The 20,721-nt window shown below is 42.7% G+C and overlaps 2 protein-coding genes across 4 annotated transcripts in view; both read left to right on the top strand.

Moving 5' to 3' along the window:
• The first annotated feature begins 433 nt into the window (after positions 1 to 433).
• On the top strand, positions 434 to 3,267 carry LOC110535992 (neurofilament light polypeptide). Its single transcript, XM_021621429.2, has 4 exons — positions 434 to 1,565; positions 1,851 to 1,975; positions 2,166 to 2,467; positions 2,583 to 3,267. The coding sequence occupies exons 1-4, from the start codon at positions 498 to 500 to the stop codon at positions 2,771 to 2,773; spliced, it is 1,686 nt and encodes a 561-aa protein (XP_021477104.1). The 5' UTR covers positions 434 to 497; the 3' UTR covers positions 2,774 to 3,267.
• A 9,326-nt stretch (positions 3,268 to 12,593) lies between these two features.
• Positions 12,594 to 20,721, top strand: part of LOC110535990 (dedicator of cytokinesis protein 5) — a 32,828-nt gene continuing 24,700 nt past the window's right edge. For 2 of the 3 annotated variants that reach the window (XM_021621427.2, XM_021621426.2), the window contains exon 1: positions 12,606 to 12,812. In XM_021621427.2, coding sequence (XP_021477102.2) covers positions 12,770 to 12,812 — 43 coding nt within the window. In that variant the 5' untranslated portion in view covers positions 12,606 to 12,769. Of the gene's footprint in view, positions 12,813 to 20,721 lie in introns of all 3 variants that reach the window. The other variant, XR_005034678.1, reaches the window with a different exon arrangement.

Below are 20,721 nucleotides of genomic sequence, written 5' to 3'. Positions count from 1 at the left end.
TCTGGACTCTTACCCAGCTATATGGGAGTGGCAAAATGGTGCAGTGCTGAGTCATTGTTGGCAAAAGTACTTGCTCCCTCAATTGCCAGCGCTGTAGTTTCAAGCCTCTGCACTGCAGTCACCTGATGCACTGCTATAGTTTGTTTTTAGGGCTAAAAGTAACATTTCCTACTCATCCTGTTTCAGAAAGACAGACATGCTTCACAGCAAAATGTACGTTTGGTCGTTACAGACTGACCTCATTGCCTTCCCTCTCACTCCACTGGTTATCCCCGCCCCTTACATATGTCTCTTTTCCTCTCACCCTATCTCTCAATCCCTTTCTTAACAGCTCAGACTTGGCTGGCTGGCGCTGTCATCATTCCCTGCTGTCAGTGCTTTAAAAAAAGGTTTGCGTCACAGTCATTACAGCCCTATAAAAGCCACAGTGATGCAGATCCCACTGTGCAGTCGACCCAGCAACTCCATCAAACATAGAGCTGCCTGTTTCACGAGTCATGAGTTCCATTGGTTACGACCCTTACTTTCCTTCCTCTTCCCACAAGAGGAGGGTGACGCTGCGCAGTGGAGGGTATGGAGGCAGTGCAGGAGGAATGACATCCAGGTCGGTGTATTCCAGCCTCTCTGCCCCCCTCTCATCCCATGGGTCATCCCGGCTGCATTACCCAACATACAGCCGTAGCTCCTCCATGCTGCTATCTGCCTCTGGCTCTGCTGCCACTGCTGAACTGGACATAAGCCAGGCGGTGCAGGTCAGCACTGAGTTCAAGGCCGTGCGGACGCAGGAGAAAGCCCAGCTGCAGGAGCTGAATGACCGCTTTGCCAGTTTTATCGAGCGCGTCCACGAGCTGGAACAGCAGAACAGGCTGCTGGATGCTGAACTGCTGATCCTCAGGCAGAAGCATGGCGAGCCCTCCCACCTCAGGTCCCTGTATGAGCACGAGATACGCCAGCTCCGTGCTGCTGTGGAGGAGGCCCGCGATGAGAAACAGGCTGCTCAGAACCACAGGGACCAGATGGAGGAGGTGCTGCAGAGTCTACAGGGCCGTTATGAAGAGGAGGTAGTCAGCAGAGAAGAGGTAGAAGGCCGTCTGATGGATGCAAGGAAGAGGGCGGATGAGGCTGCTTTGGGCGGTGTTGAGCTGGAGAAGAGGACAGAGACACTACTGGATGAGTTGGCCTTTCTGAAACGTCTCCATGAGGGGGAGATAGCGGAGCTGCAGGCCCAGGTGCAGTACAATGCCCAGGTGTCAGTGGAGATGGAAGTGGCCAAGCCAGACCTGTCCGCAGCCCTCCGAGACATCCGTGTCCAGTATGAGAAACTGGCACACCGCAACCTCCAGTCAGCCGAGGAATGGTTCCGCAGCAAGGTGAGTGTGATGACAGAAGGCACCACCCGCAACACAGACAACGTTCGCAGTGCCAAAGACGAGGCCGGGGAGTACCGGCGCCTGATCAAAACACGGAACCTGGAGATTGAAGCATGCCGTGGGATGAACCAGTCCCTGGAGAATCAGCTACAAGAGGTGGAGGAGAAACAGAGTGCTGAGATCGCAGCCCTACAGGTCAGTGTCAGTGCCAGAGCAGCATGAATGAAAAATGTAACCTGTCTAAATATCTGCATCAGCATAAGTAGTGTAGCAGACTCTGCTGAGCCTAATCCTTCAGACAAATGCGCACAATGAATATTCTACAGAAATGTTGCGTAATGCATCCTTTACATCAACAAAGTAAGTTTTGGCCTATAGAATACGTTGTTTGGTCATGATGTTTGGAAAAACCTTTACATGCATCAGATATATTCCACAATCAACACCTAATTAATCATATTAATGATATCTCCAAAATAGGAATCAATTGGCCAGCTGGAGGACGAGTTGAGGACAACTAAGAATGAAATGGCCAGGTACCTGAAGGACTATCAAGACCTCTTGAACGTTAAGATGGCTCTGGACATCGAGATAGCAGCTTACAGGTCTGTAACTCATAACATTAGACCTGCATGTTGTGTCTACTTCGCAGAGAGGAACTTCCTCCAGAAGTTTATAATTGTACCATTACTATATGATCATAGATTGGATTATATGTGTTTTACAGTACAACAAATTTAACTGAGTGCCAACTAGGGCCATCTCTTGTGATCTATGTATCTATTCTGTTTCCAGGAAGCTGCTTGAAGGGGAGGAGAATCGCTTCAGTGCTGGAGGACCAGGGGAAATGTCCAGTGTCTACTCCCAAAGCCTGAGTGTTGCCCCATCATACAACCGCCCCATGTTCTTCATGCAGTCCAGCCTGAGCTCTGCTGCCCCCTACCTACGCATGTACAGCTCATCATTCTCCTCTGCAGATGAGATTATAGCTGCCAGTCAAGCACAGCCTGCTGAGTCAAGTCCTCAGGAAGAAGAGGGGGAAGAAGAGGAGAAGGGAGTCGAGGAAGCAGAGGAAGAAGAAGAAGAGCAAAAAGCAGGTCAGTGTTGTCTAGAGTTTGAAAGAATGTGATTTCACTTATTTTTTTTTAAAGGTTTTGAATTGTCAAGTTCATTGCCTACAGCGGTTAACAACAAATCACATTGTCTCTACAGGTGATAATGGAGATATGGAGAAAGAGGAAGCAGGGGAGCCTAAAGAAAATGGAGAAGATGAAAGCCAAGAAGGAGGAGATGGAGTGGAGGATGGAGCCACTGAAACAGAAGAAGGGGATGATGAGGAAGAAAGCAAACAGGAAGTAGAAGTGGCAGAAGAAAAAGAGAAGCCAAAAGACCAAAATATTTAAATCAAGAATGAATGACACATTGATTGTTCCCTATCGAGGTGCTCTATAAATAGATCAGTTCAGTACAATCAATCAGGAAACCACTGTATATACAGCAGAGGCCTTTATGTTTGAGTTCAAATAAACAGTATGGCTGTACACTGAGTGAAGCAGAGCATGAGAGTGTATGCATGTGTGTGCCTGCAAGGTGCTCTTCAGAACAATAAAAAGCAAATACCTGTATATGAAATACATCAAAATAAATTCAATATGATTGCTTAATTATTGGGTGCGAGAAACAAGAGAGAGCATGTGTGGAGTTTTGTGCGCAAATACTGTATTGTATTAGCCTGTGAAATATTTGTTTGAAGAACCTATGTGCTTTTCTGTCACCACAATATGCCTATGAGAACACCATTGTGTTCAATACTTGATTTGAAATGCCTTAGACCAAATCTTCTTTGTGGGATCCATGATGTACAGTACTGAACACAAATAAAGACATGAAACATGAATTATTGCACGACTCAATTCACTACACTTATGAAGTTACTACTCATTTTCATGACTGGCCAGATGAGTCAGCAATAAGTGTATGGAGTGTATAGATAATAGCATTGGCGAATCAGGATGTTCTTTTAGAATAAAAGGGACGTGTATTAGAACAACTGTTTCAATTATAGGTTGGTTGATAGATGATGTAATTTCTCCACAATGTACCTACGACCTGTATGTGTCATCTGAGAGACGCCCTCTTAGATGGCCCTTTGACAGACAATGAACAAACTTTGGAAATTGATGGTAGTTTCCCACCTTGGTAGATTGTAAAACAATAAAGAACACCTGGCAAAGATAGAATTAAAGACATTTCGGTATTTATTTTTTTAAATTGACAGATAGTAAGTAGAGAGCAGGAGCCTTTGTGTGTGTGTGTGTGTGTGTGTGTCCTCATAAGGTCCTGTGTTTTTCCTGCTGGCTCACTCTCCTTCACATCACTGGCCATAATTCAGAAGTTTTATGACTCAGCTAAGTTGGTGCTGCACCAAAGAATCTGGCCAAATGTCTACTGATGGAGGATGCCAGCAAAAAGCAATTCCATTAGAGAAACAAGAGAGGAAAATCCTACTGCATTAAATCTTGACAGAGGAAGGTCCTGTTTTATTCCAGACACTCTTTTTGCACCACACTGGTGGCGGAAATGTACAGCCATTCATACACATACAGGAACACTGTATGAATGCTAAATGATTGCATACATACCATGGGCTATATGTGACTTGTTGCTATTCATATCAAGTTTAATTTTGTGGCTGTGTATCCCCAAGAAGGAGAACACTTGTTCTTTCAAGGATATCAGTTTTACTTGACAGGGACACAGAGAGGGTCTTAATTTCTGCAGTGGCTATAAATCTTCTGACTGTTTGGCTAAAGTTCCCTCTCTTTAGTGTCACTGTTATTCTGAGATGACATACGGTTTGTCTACCATCATCACTCTCTCTTCACATTTTTATTCATTTTATTCTCCAAAACAGTCACAGAGACTTTTATTCCTTTGTAATATATGGCATAACCCACACTATGCTATTTACACCAACAATTGGACTACAATGCTACAGAGCTCTCAGAAGTTAATTTAACAGCAGAACTGAGGGAAGAAAAAAAACGTGCAGTCCTCTATGTTTGACCTTTGGCCCTGTTACATACAGTATTAGAAAGCCATCTCCCCAAAATCTGCAGCTGCCACCTCTCTCTTTTCCCCTCTGTAGTTTCTTTGTCCTCAGCTCACCCTATCCTCTGCAGATCCTCCCTCCAACCTTCCCTTTCTTCCTGAAACAAAAGAGTGAATGAGGAGACAGCATGCATATCAAACTGATACCAGCACATATTCTCTGTATAAAAAAAGACAACAAAAAAGGGAAGTTAACAAGTTGGACTTAATGTGTATGTCATATAGCCACAAGGGTAATGTCCCAAAGCAAACACAACAACTCAAATCATCACCTGATTTGCTGTTGGGAAAACAATGTAAATATCAAAGTGTTGTACTGTACTACTCATAAGTATTTTAGCCTCCTTGGTTCACTGGAGAAATGCAGAAACATCCATGGGAGAAGGGATCATATAAGGGATCCCTGGTGAACTCATGATCTCATCTTTGAATAGATGGTTGGAGGACAAGAGTTGTTTATGATCGTCTTCTGATGCAGAGGCTCTACTCACCGCCACCTTGTTGATGAGTAAGGAATACACCAAACAGATCAAATCAAAGTTTATTGGTCACGTGCGCCGAATACAACAGTGAAATGCTTACTTACAGGCTCTAACCAATAGTGCGAAAAAAAGGTGTGTGTGTGTGTGTGTGTGTGTGTGTGTGTGTGTGTGTGTGTGTGTGTGTGTGTGTGTGTGTGTGTGTGTGTGTGTGTGTGTGTGTGTGTGTGTGTGTGTGTGTGTGTGTGTAAAGAAAGTAAAGAAAGTAAAGAAAGTAAAGAAATAAAATAACATTAAAAAGACACTTGAAAATAACAGTAGCAGGGCTATATACAAACACAGGTTAGTCAGGCTTATTGAGGTAGTATGTACATGTAGGTATGGTGAAAGTGACTATGCATACATGATGAACAAAGAGTAGCTGTAGCGTAAAGAGTGGTTGGTGGGTTGCGGGACACAATGCAGATAGCCTGGTTAGCGAATGTGCGGGAGCACTGGTTGGTCAGACCAATTGAGGTAGTATGTACATGAATGTATAGTTAAAGTGACTATGCATATAAGATAAACAGAGAGTAGCAGCAGCATAAAAGAGGGGTTGGGGGGGCACATAATGCAAATAGTCCGGGTAACCATTTAGTTACCTGTTCAGGAGTCTTATGGCTTGGGGGTAAAAACAGTTGAGAAGCCTTTTGGTTCTAGACTTGGCACTCCGGTACCGCTTGCCATGTGTTAGTAGAGAGAACAGTCTATGACTGGGGTGGCTGGGATCTTTGACAATGTTTAGGGCCTTCTTCTGACACCGCCTGGTGTAGAGGTCCTGGATGGCAGGCAGCTTATCCCCAGTGATGTACTGGGCCGTACACACCACCCTCTGAAGTGCCTTATGGTCGGAGGCCGAGCAATTGCCATACCAGGCAGTGATGCAACCGGTCAGGATGCTCTCAATGTTGCAGTTGTAGAACCTTTTGAGGATCTCAGGACCCATGCCAAATCTTTTTAGTTTCCTGAGGGGGAATAGGCTTTGTCGTGCCCTCTTCACAACTGTCTTGGTGTGTTTGGACCATTCTAGTTTGTTGTTGATGTGGACATCAAGGAACTTGAAGCTCTCAACCTGCTCCGCTACAGCCCTGTCGATGAGAATGGGGGCGTGCTCGGTGCTCCTTTTCTTGTAGTCCACAATCATCTCCTTAGTCTTGGTTACGTTGAGGGAGAAGTTGTTATTCTGGCACCAGAGGTCTCTTACCTCCTCCCTATAGGCTGTCTTGTCGTTGTCGGTGATCAGGCCTACCACTGTTGTGTCGTATGCAAACTTAATGATGGTGTTGGAGTCATGCCTGGCCATGCAATCATGGGTGAACAGGGAGTACAGGAGGGGACTGAGCATGCACCCCTGGGGAGCTCCAGTGTTGAGGATCAACGTGGCAGATGTGTTGCTACTTACCCTCACCACCTGGGGGCGGCCCGTCAGGAAGTCCAGGATCCAGTTGCAGAGGGAGGTGTTTAGTCCCAGGTTCCTTAGCTTAGTGATGAGCTTTGAGGGTACTATGGTGTTGAATGCTGAGCTGTAGTCAATGAATAGCATTCTCACACAGGTGTTCCTTTTGTCCAGGTGGGAAAGGGCAGTGTGGAGTGCAATAGAGATTGCATCATCTGTGGATCTGTTCGGGCGGTATGCAAATTGAAGTGGGTCTAGGGTTTCTGGGATAATGGTGTTGATGTGAGCCATTACCAGCCTTTCAAAGCACTTCATGGCTACGGATGTGAGTGCTACGGGTCTGTAGTCATTTAGGCATGTTGCCTTTGTGTTCTTGGGCACAGGGACTATGGTGGTCTGCTTGAAACATGTTGGTATTACAGACTCAATCAGGGACATGTTGAAAATGTCAGTGAAGGCACCTGCCAGTTGGTCAGCACATGCCCAGAGCACACGTCCTGGTAATCTATCTGGCCCCGCAGCCTTGTGTATGTTGACCTGTTTAAAGGTCTTACTCACGTGGGCTACGGAGAGCATGATCACACAGTCATCCGGAACAGCTGATGCTCTTATGCATGCCTCAGTGTTGCTAGCCTCGAAGCGAACATAGAAGTGATTTAGCTCAGTGTTTGTAGCTCAGGCAGCCTTTACATCCCAGCACATCTTGCGGTTGGGCCTCTGACATGGAAAGAGAAGGGAAAACATGCTGCTTAAGACATACTGTAGTAGGACAACAGTTGACTTTTTCTCAAAATAACCATTAATCCATTTGGTAGACTGAATATGAAAACACCAATATTTGAGTACTATTTATCTCTGCTCATAGTCATGCTTTCTCTCTAGGAGTGTATGATGCAATCTCATCTAACTAGAGCATTAGGTGAGAACAGGATGAGCCTGACTGAGGGGAGGACAAGACACACATGCCAGTCTGCTTGACTGATTCATCGACCCTATCGACACCAAACTGAGATGTTAAGCTTATATAATGCTTACATAAAGCTTGCACCTGAGGTGGTAGACTGTTCATGAAACAATCCTACACAATGGTCTCTTGAGCCTAAATCTGTCTCTCATCAGCATTATTGAGATTTTAGGAACATCCCCTAATAATACCATGACTCAAGCACAGGAATGTTCTCTAAATAGAAGGTGTTTGACATAGAGATTGATAGAGGACTCTAGTGCCCAAAAGCATCCAGGTCATCAGGAGGGATCAGCCAATGAATTATACTTGTGAGTAAACATTCCATAACTGCAGGTGGCAGGAAATCGCCAAACTTGGCTTTATACCTTTTCAAACAGTACAGTGCAGGTGGCAGTATTCACCCTTTCAGTTTGTTTATCAACTCATATCAACTCATCAACCGTTGCCGCTTGCTATAGACCACCCTCTGCCCTCAGCTGTGCCCTGGACACCATATGTGAATTGATTGCCCCCCATCTATCTTCTGAGCTCGTGCTGCTAGGTGACCTAAACTGGGACATGCTTAACACCCCGGCCATCCTACAATCTAAGCTTGATGCCCTCAATCTCACACAAATTATCAATGAACCTACCAGGTGCAACCCCAAATCAGTAAACACGGGCACCCTCATAGATTTCATCGTAACTAACTCGCCCTCTAAATACACCTCTGCGGTTTTCAACCAAGATCTCAGCAATCACTGCCTCATTGCCTGCATCTGTAATGGGTCTGCGGTCAAACGACCACCCCTCATCACTGTCAAACGATCCCTAAAACACTTCAGCGAGCAGGCCTTTCTAATCGAGCTGGCCCGGGTATCCTGGAATGACATTGACCTCATCCCGTCAGTAGAGGATGCCTGGTTATTCTTTAAAGGCGCCTTCCTCACCATCTTAAATAAGAATGCTTTATTACATTTTTTTTAACCAGGAATAGATATAGCCCTTAGTTCACTCCAGACCTGTCTGCCCTTGACCAGCACAAAAACATCCTGTGGCGTTCTGCATTAGCATCGAACAGCCCCCGTGATATGCAACTTTTCAGGGAAGTTAGGAACAAATATACACAGGCAGTTAGGAAAGCTAAGGCTAGCTTTTTCAAACAGAAATTTGCATCCTGTAGCACAAACTCAAAAAGGTTCTGGGATACTGCGAAGTCCATGGAGAATAAGAGCACCTTTTCCCCGCTGCCCACTGCACTGAGGCTAGGAAACACTGACACTACCGATAAATCCACAATAATTGAGAATGTCAACAATTTCTCTATGGCTGGCCATGCTTTCCACCTGGCTAACCCTACCCCACTTCTCCTTCACCCAAATCCAGATAGCTGATGTTCTGAAAGAGCTGCAAAATCTGGGCTCCTACAAATCACCCGGGCTAGACAATCTGGACCCTCTCTTTCTAAAATGATCTGCTGAAATCGTTGGAACCCCTATTACTAGCCTGTTCAACCTCTCTTTCGTATCGTCTGAGATTCACATAGATTGGAAAGCTGCCGCAGTCATCCCCCTCTTCAAAGGGAGAGACACTCTAGACCCAAACTGCTACAGACCTATATCTATTCTACCCTGCCTATCTAAGGTCTTTGACAGCCAAGTTAACAAACAGATTACCAACCATTTCGAATCTCACTGTACCTTCTCCGCTATGCAATCTGGTTTCAGAGCTGGTCATGGGTGCACCTCAGCCACGCTCAAGGTTCTAAAAGATATCATAACCGCCATCGAAAAGAGACATTACTGTGCAGTCGTATATTCATCAAACTGGCTAAGGCTTTCAACTCTGTCAATCACAACATTCTTATTGGCACACTCAATAGCCTTGGTTTCTCAAATGATTGCCTCGCTTGGTTCACCAACTACTTCTCTGATAGAGTTCAGTATGTCAAAACGGAGGGCCTGTTGTCTGGACCTCTGGCAGTCTCTATGGGGGTGCCACAGGGTTCAATTCTTGGGCCGACTCTCTTCTCTGTATACATCAATGATGTTGCTCTTGCTGCTGGTGATTATTTGATCCACCATTACGCAGACGACACCATTCTGTATACCTCTGGCCCTTCGTTGGACACTGTGTTAACTAACCTCCAGATGAGCTTCAATGCCATACAACTCTCCTTCCGTGGCCTCTGAAGCTGGAGACTCTTACCTCCCTCACTAGCTTTAAGCACCAGCTGTCAGAGCAGCTCACAGATCACTGCACCTGTAAATAGCCCACCCAATCTACCTCATCCCCAAACTGTATGTATTTGTTTATTTTGCTCCTTTGCACCCCAGTATCTACCTACCTGGTTCAATAAAGGTGAAATAAATCAAATTAAAAATAGAAGTTGTAGAAGAAAATTGACTACTTAAAAATAGAAATGGCCTCAATGGCGCTGTCAGTGCGCTCACATATGCCATAGCAGAACCGATACAATGAAGAGTCCTTTATGATTCTCTATGGTGTTTGATAGTAGTTGTATACCACTTCCTGAGTTGTTGTTTTGCCATTCAAGAAAAGTTATGTTGTAATAACAAAAGTCTGTCACATGATGGCAATATTGTGTTCCTTATTCACAGCTTGCAGAATTCCTTTTCATTTGACTGGTCTCTATGTCAAATGATTTTTTAAATATATTAATACATTAAAGTAATCCATTTGTGCTTGAGATTATATTTGTGGAAGGTTATAACATGGCAAAAGTGTAAACCTGAATATGACTAGAGATCTTTACTCCATGCAAAGTAAGGCCTACACTGAATCATAAACCTAAGAATACACAAATCACAAAAATGCTCGGATCAAACAAAACCGTGTCAAATTATTCAAAAGCATTTAAGTACATAAACCGCTCAATATATACCCAAGTAAGTGGTCCAATCTTTTAATCACTTACAGGTGTAGGATCTTAATTTGACCAGTTTCTCAAAACAGGGAAATAATCCTTCAGTAACTGGAAATGTGAATTATTGTGTGGATTAGAATTCATAGTAATTTTTTGAAGGGGTTGATACATGTTTAGTTAGGGCAAATCAAGTCTGAAATTTTAAAGAGAAAATGACACATTTTAGAAGCCTTTTTAAATCTTGAATGCAGTACAAGTTTGCATTTTCCCGCTGTGCAGAACATTTCCTGCAACAATGAGGTGATTAAATTATGATCCTGCACCTGTAGATGAAGCAGACAATGAGCAAGTCATTCAAAGAGAACAACATTCCCCAACATAAATAAACCTAAATGCTGTACTAATATACAATAACTGTCCCTAATACCTATATATTTACATGGTAGACGGTACAGTGTGTACAGTGTAATTACATTGTAGGTACCTTATCTGTATCTGATTTGTGTAGTTACATGTTAAAATGTTTATATGCATTAGATTTGTAAAACTAACTTAAATGAATTGTAGCTACAGTAAACCTTCTCTTAACACCCAATTATTGTTTAAGATTATTTTTATTTTGTTGTGACTTATTTTTGCAAATTCTTTGTATTGTGCATGCCACAAACATGGATAGCAGTTGTAAGTGCTATGCAAATGTATACCAAAACTGTACCAATAATTTCTCTACCACCAATCAGTTTTGGGAGAATCTACTTTTGAGGGCTGACTACTAACGCCCTCTGCAGTTACCCTACTGTTTCGATGGGGGATATGACATTTTGCAGAATCAAATCAAGATATATTTTGTGATGGTTAGCAGAAACCAAATACTGTATAATGCAAAAAATGTCATAGCAATTGTCCTGGCCGAACCCGTGTGAAATTTACATGAGAACAATGACAGAGCAAAACTTACAGAGAAATCACCATAAAAATAGTGAGAGCTAAATCAAGCTGTCAAGGGGGAAAACTATGCAAATGGATGGCTAATGGTTATTGACAGCAACATTTGGTTGTGCGGTGCTATCAGCAACACATTATGTGAAGACAAAAGGCTAAGTAGAATAACAGGCCGGATCCACTAAACAGCTGCATCGGTGAGGAGGGGGAGGGTGGGGCCCATTGTCTTACGGGGAGGCTGGGGCCCATTCATAAATAAAATATCACAATCAATGCACGTATTGATGCAAACTTACACAGATAAATGCATGAATGGTAATCCCAGACAGACTCATCCTCTAAAATACAAACACTGTGTGCACCTGCTGATGATCAAGTAGGCTACTGCAATAATTTTCCTCATGTTACATAACACACACACACGCGCACATCCTCTGACAGTGTCCACTGAGGCCTACGTCGTTGACAACAGGTCGATTCCTTACATTCCTGACCTTGAGGAAACAAAGCAGTCAATGGTTGAATCACTTAAAATCCAAAAAGTAAAAATCATTTGAATCAAATAACATATGGTAGGTAACGTTAGGCCTATTGTATTTTTTTTTTTTTTTAAGTCACCAGAATATGCTCTATATCAGGGAGGAAGGTAGTCTAGGGTTTAAGAGTGTTGGGCCAGTAACCGAAAGGTTGCTGTTTTGAATCCCCAAGCCAACTGGGTTAAAACGCTGTCAATGTGCCCTTGAGCAATGCACTGAACCCTAAATTGTTCCTGTAAATCACTCGGGATAAGAGCGTCTGCCGGATGATTTTTGTTTGAGCGGACTGAAACATAATTATAATATTTTTTTACACTGCAAATTGACCACAACTAAGCCCAAAAATAGATTGCATTTGAAAATAACAATAATTTCATACCTTGATTACATTGAGACATGATCACATATTATTTTTATCGTGGGAATACTAGGGAAAAGACTTCCTAAACTAAACACATTTTTAACAGATGTCCTGGTGATTTAAAAAATAATAATAATAACATTCCAAATTCCTTGCAGTCCCGTTTTGGCCCATAGGCCGCCTCTGGCTGACCTATATTATAGTACACTCAGTGTCTGCATGGTACCTCTGCATTGTTACAGACCATTGCTCTCTCATGTCAGTCTAACTTTATCTCGTGACAAAAATGTTGCTCCGACAACGAAAAATGTTTTATACTTACTTCTGATTGTGGCTATCATACCTTATCTCAGTAATGTGCCCAGTTTTATTTTGCACAATGGACTCTCATGGTGAAAGGTATGGTATCCTAATGTACACTATACACGGTGTAGTGTAAGTGAGTTTCTCTAATTACTTATTTGAAGTTTGGTTCTATTGTTACATTGTCGTTATGTTACATTTGCCACATTTGTTCAATTGAGTGATCTTTAGCCTACGCAACGAGGCGCGGCAACGCTTGCTGCTGGGTTCAATTGCATAGCCCTAGTTTTCTCCCCTCCCCCCTTTTGAAGTCATGATGGCGAAACTGTAGTGTTCAGGACGAGAAGTGTCCCACCCGCACAGCAGTTCATCTATTTATTTATTTATCATTTTACCGCAATGACCCGCTGGATTCCAACTAAAAAAGAGAAATATGGCGTTGGTAAGTTCGACAACTATGTCGTCTTGTTTACAATTGGGTTGTAATTCACACAGTCTATTTACTAGTTGGCCAAGGCAATTAAACTTGGAAGTTATGTAGCTAGGAATCTTTAGGAAAAGGCGAAGTTAAGCTACTTTGACTGTCACACATGTAGCTTAGGAATCCCTGAAAGAAAGTGAATGTTGATTCGATGTGAATACGTTTGGTCAGGGTGTGCTCTCTACGTCCATACAGTAACAATCCGTAAATCGAGTGGTTTGATTCGAAAATGAGCCTTGCTACACGTCGTGCTGAAACTTTATTGCTGTCCATATACTGAAGCATACATGTAAGCCTATAGTTGGAAATGTGTAAGACATTGTGATTTTAGCCTATCATATATCATGAAAACAACCTAGGCGCATAGCCTACATGAGTCACTTTAGTTTAGGCATGCTGTGTGGAACGTTATGTGAATACACGCCCTCAAGGTAAATCAAAACTAATGGGGAACCATTTCAGAGAGTATGATGACGTCAGTAGGCCTATAATATCGCAATTGGGTACCTGTTGTTTTTGTATTTAACCAGTAAAAGTCCATTCAGATGGTCTCTTTTGCAAGCGAGAACAGGGCTGCGTTCAGTACGTTTTTACGTTCTGGATCGTTCAATTGAACATAAACGGTGCTGTAATGTACGACCAGTTGGAAAACGAGGAGGGGTTGGTTGGGGAACGGTATCAGCATGGCCACTGCCCTTTAAAAACGTCACTCATTGTTTCAAGCCACACCCACCCACACGTACCTCAATAAAGTCTGTGTTCACGAACGTACAAGAAAGTTTTGTGGAAACGCACCTCTTGCCATGAAGGCAGCAGCGATCAAATCAAATTGTATTTATCGCATACACATATTTATCAGATGTTATTGCGGGTGTAGCGAATTTCTTGTGTTCCTAGCTCCAATACTGCAGTAATATCTAACAATACACATATCAAAAAGTAAAATCATGGAATTAAGAAATATATAAATATTAGGATGAGCAATGTCGGAGTGGCATTGACTAAAATACAGTAGAATATAATACAGTATATACATATGAAATGAGTAAAGCATTATGTAAACATTATTATGTCAATGTATACAGGGCAGCAGCCTCTCAGGTGCAGGGTTGAGTAACCGGGTGGTAGCCGGCTGGTGATGGCTATTTATTCGTCTGATGGCCTTGAGATAGAAGCTGCTTTTCAGTCTCTCGGTCCCAAATTTAATGCACCTGTACTGACCTCGCCTTCCGGATGATAACGGGGTGAACAGGCTGTGGCTCGGGTGGTTGTCCTTAATGATTTTTTTGGCCTTCCTGTGACATCGGGGGCTGTAGGTGTCCTGGAGGGCAGGCAGTGTGCCCCCGGTGATGTGTTGTGCAGACCGCAGCACCCTCTGGAGAGTCCTGCGGTTGTTGGCGGTGCTGTTGCCTTACCAGGATGCTCTCAATTATGCATCTGTAAAAGTTTGTGAGGGTCTTAGGGGCCAAGTCACATTTCTTCAGCCTCCTGCGGTTGAAGAGGCGCTATTGCGCCTTCTTCACCACACTGTCTGTGTGGACCATTTCAGTTTGTCTGTGATGTGTACGCTGAGGAACTTGACGCTTTCCACTTTCTCCACTGCTGTCCCATCGATGTGGATAGGGGCGTGCTCACTCTGCTTTTTGCTGAAGTCCACGATCAGCTCCTTCGTTTTGTTGACGTTGAGGGAGAGGTTATTTTCCTGGCACCACTCCGCAAGGGCCCTCACCTCCTCCCTGTAGGCTGTCTCGTCATTGTTGGTAATCAAGTCTACTATGGTTGTGTCGTCTGCAAACTTGATGATTGAGTGTGGCCACACAGTCATGGGTGAACAGGGAGTACAGGAGGGGGCTGAGTACCCACCCTTAAGGGGCCCCTGTGTTGAGGATCAGTGAAGTGGAGGTGTTGTGTCCTACCTTCACCACCTGGGGGCGGCCCATCAGGAAGTCCAGGACCCAGTTGCACAGGGTGGGGTTTAGACCCAGGGCTCAAGCTTAATGATGAGCTTGGAGGGTACTATGGTGTTGAAGGCTGAGCTATAGTCAATGAACAGCATTCTTACATAGGTATTCCTCTTGTCCAGGTGGGATAAGGCAGTGTGCAGTGCAATGGCGATTGCATTGTCTGTGGATCTATTGGGGCAGTAAACAAGTTGAAGTGGGTATAGGGTGTCAGGTAAAGTAGAGGTGATATGATCCTTAACTAGCCTCAAAGCACTTCATGATGACAGAAGTGAGTGCTACGGGGTGATAGTCATTTAGCTCAGTTACCTTAGCTTTCTTGGGTACAGGAACAATGGTGGGTCTCTTGAAGCATGTGGGGACAGCAGACTGGGATAGGGAGAGATTGAATATGCCTGTAAACACTCCAGCCAGCTGGTCTGCACGTGCTCTGAGGAAGCAGCTAGGGATGCCATCTGGGCCGGCAGCCTTGCGAGGGTTAACACGTTTAAATGTCTTACTCACGTCGGCCACGGAGAAGGAGAACCCACAGTCCTTGGGAGCGGGCCGCGTCGATGGCACTGCGTTATCCTCAAGCGGCCAAAGAAAGTGTTTAGTTTGTCTGGGAGCAAGACGTTGGTGTCAGTGATGTGGCTGGTTTTCCCTTTGTAATCTGTGATTATCTGTAGACCCTCTCACATACATCTCATGTCTGAGCTGTTGAATTGCAACTCCACTTTGTCTCTGTACTGACGGTTTGCCTGTTTGATTGCCTTACAGAGGGAATAACTACACTGTTTGTATTCAACCATATTCCCAATCACCTTGCCATGGTTAAATGCGGTGGTTCGCGCTTTCAGTTTAGCGTGAATGCTGCCGTCTATCCACGGTTTCTGGTTTGGGGAGGTTTTAATATTCACGGTGGGAACAATATCCATCAATACACTTCCTGGTGAACTCAGTCACCGTGTCTGTGTATACATCAATGTTATTATCCGAGGCTACCCCAGTCCGCGTGATCAAAACAATCTTGAAGCATGAATTCCGATTGGTCAGACCAGCGTTGAATAGACCTTAGCACAGGTACTACCTGTTTGAGTTTCTGCCTATAGGAAGGGAGGAGCAAAATTAAGTTGTGATCTGCCAAAGGGAGGGTGGGGGAGGGCCTTGTAGGCATCCCGGAAGAGAGAATAGCAGTGGTTAAGTGTTTTCCCTGTGTGAGAACTACAGTCAATGTGTTGATAGAACTTCGGTAGCGTTTTCCTCTAATTTGTTTTGTTAAAATCCCCAGCTACAATAAATGTGGCCTCATATGTGGTTTCCAGGATATGTGGTTTTCAGTTGCATATAGTCCAGTGTAGTTCCTTGAGGGCCATCGTGGTATCGGCTTGAGGGGGAATATACACGGCTGTGACTGTAACCGAAAATAATTATCTTGGGAGGTAATATGGTCTGCATTTGATTGTGAGGTATTCTATGTCGGGTGAACAAAAGCACTTGAGTTTCTATACGTTATCACAATCACACCGCCCTTCTTCTTCCAGGAAAGATCTTTATTCCTGTCTGTGCGATGTACTAAGAACACAGCTGGCTGTATGGACGGGGACAGTATATCCAGAGAGAGCCATGATTCCGTGAAACAGAGTACGTTACAGTCCCTGATGTCTCTCTGGAAGGAGATCCCCGCCCTGAGTTTGTCTACTTTATTGTCCAGAGACTGAACATTAGCGAGTAATATACTCTGAAGCAGTGGATGGTGTGCACGCCTCCTGAGTCGGACTAGAAGTCCACTCCGAATACCTCTTTTCCGCCAGTGGCGTCTTGGAGCAGCCTCTGGGATAAGTTAAATTGCCCTAGGGGGTGAGAACAAAATATCAAATTTGGGAAAGTCATATTCCTGGTCATTGTGCTGGTGAGTTAACGCTGCTCTGATATCCGAAAGTTATTTTGGCTGTATGTAATAACACACAAAACGTTCTGGGCTAATAGTGTAAGAAATAACACACACAAAAACAAAATACTGCAAAGTTGCATAGGAGCTAGAAGCAAAGCTGCCACGTCTGTCGGCGCCATCTTGCAATCAACATTACACAATTTAAAAATGATATAATATAATCACAACAGCAACAACTCGATCCAGCCTACAGGAAATATTAACACTCATCCTGAACAGAGTCTTGCACCATTGTTATTTGGTTGATATCACTGTATCAAGCAATAACACCATTCATAGATAAAAAATAAATTAAAAAAAGTTACGTGGAAATTAATCACGATTTCATGAGGTTGTTTTGCCTTCATTGTTTACAAAACATTGAGATGTGTAAATATAATAGGCCTACAGATTTCTGAATTTAGCAGGACAGAAAATAACCACAATCTCATAGAATGATCTAGGTCTCATGTACAGAATGTTAATTTTGTTCTGACACTAATTTGGGTTTCAACTTTGTTTGAACATGGATATTGGCATCATTCTAAAAAAAAACAATATTCTAGTAAGGAATGCCCTTGACTTAGCTTGCCAACCCCCAAAGTAGCTAGCATACCTCTGTGGAATGTTGTGTTCAAGTTCTTGTTCATCTTTTGCTATGTTTGGTAAAGACCACAGACATGTCATTGTCAAAAAGGGACTGAAGTCATACTTGGTATTGTTGCTGTTCCACTACATTTTCCCCCCATTTTGAATATGACAGATGACTCCATGCAACTGTGTATTGGTTTGTTCTTATTCGGGTAGATACCGTTTGAAACAGACACTACCTTTTAGTTATGTTTGTGTAATGCTGATACAATCAGAACATCCATGAAGCTTGTTGTGTGTCAATTGCTGCTAAACCCTAGTAATGTTTGAAAATAAGACATACCCCTCACTTATGGACTAGCCTAATGTCTGTGATACAATGTATTTCAAATGTAGTCGACCAATGTGTAATCGTCAAGATGCCAGTGATAGTGTAGAGGATGTCATTGCTATAAAATGAAAAGATTGACAATTTATTGATATAAATGCACTATCATCACTCATCAGAGCACACATGCATTTCATACAAACAAAGAGGTATAATGGGTTTGCGCTCAAAAAGATGTTGCATAAAGCTTACGTTATTATTCCATTTTTAAAATTATTTTCACTGCATCAGGGATAGTGTACACAGACGTTTTGGCTTTCCAGCCTTCTTCAGTGTGTCGGTACAATAAAAAAATGTCTAAACAGCATTTGTAAAGAACAGCAGATGGGCAGCAGTGCTTCTAATCAGGGTTGTCACTCATCTACCAATCAGGGATGTGGCTTTTCTGGTCTACCTGTATATAAATTAGTCACAAAGAAATACAGAATTATAGGGTACGGGAGGGTGCACGAAAGGCAACTCACAAATCAATCGCCCCAGGTTTCCGCTCACCAAAATACATTATATCAATTAATGAGATAGTCCACCACAAAGGACATCAGGCAAAGCCGTTCATAAATATGTGGGGCCAACTCATAAACAACACTTAAAATCTGATACGGACAGTGTTCTTCTATAACAGTCTGAATGTGGCTTTTAGGAAGGAGGTGAAATCGAATTCTTTGTTTAAACCGTGTGGAAAAATAGATTTTAATTTATATATTCACATGGCTTCTCTTTTAGAGTAATTTGTTGTCATAGTCACCTATTCTACGTGGTGGATTAACTTTTTAGATCCCACAGAAACGCAATTCTTTAATGGAATGATTTTGTTCTATGAAGTGTCTTGCACCTGGCGAGATGATATCTTGACGTCTAATAGTGGATTTATGTTCTACAAGATGTACTTTCAAGGTCCGGGATGTTTTTCCAATATAAATCTTATTACAAGAACACTGTAACATATAAATAACTCATTTTAGTAGTGCAAGTTCTACATGATTTTATCTCAAGTCTGAGGGCATACTAAATTAGAACATTTCCTTATGGTGCTACAAGAGGTACAAGCTCTACAGGGGAAACATCATTTTATGAAGGCCTCTTTTCTCTCTCTGACCACATCTGATCAAATCAATATGTTTGATAGATGTCTTGATCGTTTATAATTGAATAAAGGTGGATTCTGGAAGGCAGAATTTAAATATGAGTCTGATGATAATATGTGCCAGTGTTTCTTGACAATAGACTTGATGCCATTATGGCTATCATCGAAAGTAAGTATATCGTTTACAGAAAACAGTTTATTTAGTTTTTGTTGGAATTTGTTAAGTAACTGGCTTCTGTTCAAGCTTTTAACTTGTTTTTTAGCTTAATCAAGCCATGTATCGGGATAACCTCTCAAACGAAAATACTCAAGGAGAGAATTTGATTGTCTGTCATATTCTTCCTCTGTGTCACAAATGCGACTCAGTCTATGACTTTGGCTTACTGGTAAACCTCTTTTTGGGGGAAGAGGGTGATAACTATCAGCTGTCAATATAATATTTTTATCTGTAGGTTTTCTGTGAACTGTAGTACTTAGAGATTGTCCCTTAAACAAGTACATCTAAGAAATGTAAAGAGTTAATGTTATTTTCCATAATGAAGGAAATTGATTGTACTCTAGAGTAATTGTAGTTAAGATATTAATTTAATTTTGGAACCTGTCCAGATGATAAGGCAATCGTCTATATAGAGCATCCAATATTTAACATGATCTTTAAGGATTATTTACATAAATAAAATGCCATTTGAATTTCCTGACATGCATTTCAATCTGATTTGGTCAGATTATAGAGAGCCGGTAGGATTTTGACAAGAGGCTGTCTGTGTGTGTGTTTATATGTAACCTCAGCCAGGGATGTCACAGGTTGAGCTGCAAAACAGTGTGAAGGAGCTGCACTGGTGAGCAGTGCTGAGGCACAGACAGTAGCGCTTAGAGGTAACAGTAGTGCTGCATCACAACATGCTTGGCGTGATTTTTAACCACGGGCAGATCTCTGCTGTTGCCAGGCATTTCTCTGGACACAGACAGAACGATGTCAAGTTGGTGTCACTCTGCATGACCAGAGGGAGATGTCATTTCTTTGGTATTTTTTCTTTGCTATTGTTTCTGAGTTGGCAGAGGGAGTTTTAAAGTGGAACTGACAGCATTTTAGCAACATGAAATGTTATTCAAGTCTGTTTATATACACCCCCAGGAAGAATGACACTTTTAAAAACATTTTCTGACAAGCCAGCACTTAGATATGGTAATTTTTACTTTTCATAAATTCTTAGAACGTCTGGGCATTACGTATACTAAAGCATTTGTGAAAATTCTATAGAGGGAAAGCGTAAATAAAACCGAAAAAAGCCCATCTGTCTCATTCAGGACCGGAGTCTACACAGACCCGTGCACCATAGCCAACCAGAGCTACAGTAGGCCTTTATGCAAACAAGCCATTTACCACACAGACCTGCCATCATTCACTTTGAACTGGACTGTGTGCTTACAGGCAGTTACAACAGCACGAATTTAGATCATTAGAACACATTCCCAAAAGCTACAACATACACCTGGATGGATTTCTGCAAATATGTCAATACCAAGGAAGTTCTCTTACTTTTGGGACCATTAGTCCTATTTATCAAACAGCCATAAAAATTAAATAAACTGCTAACTGGCTGTAGTTGGCTAGCTACTTCCAGACACAAGACTATTTTACTCGCCCTAGCAGAGCTGGTTAGGCTGTTTACATGTTATCTAGAGCGATCGTGACTAACTATTACTTTTTTTGCCCACATTTACTGACACCGGTCATATTCAGCAAGTGTTCTGCGTTCGTAAATTCATCAGTTATTCCAGTTATTCTACGCTCTGGCACACTGATGAGAGTGCTCTGAAATCAGAGTAGATAGTCAGTGAATTTGGGTACGCAGAGAGATGCTAGCTGGATAAGTCTTTCAAGTTCTTGCTAGCTAACCAATTGACACCTGCATCTCTAGCTGTGTATAGCC

Source organism: Oncorhynchus mykiss, chromosome 11 (genome assembly GCF_013265735.2).
Source record: "Oncorhynchus mykiss isolate Arlee chromosome 11, USDA_OmykA_1.1, whole genome shotgun sequence".
Classification (NCBI taxonomy): Eukaryota; Metazoa; Chordata; class Actinopteri; order Salmoniformes; family Salmonidae; genus Oncorhynchus; species Oncorhynchus mykiss.
Note: the sequence above shows the minus strand (reverse complement) of the source record. Positions and strands in the feature narration are given on the sequence as shown.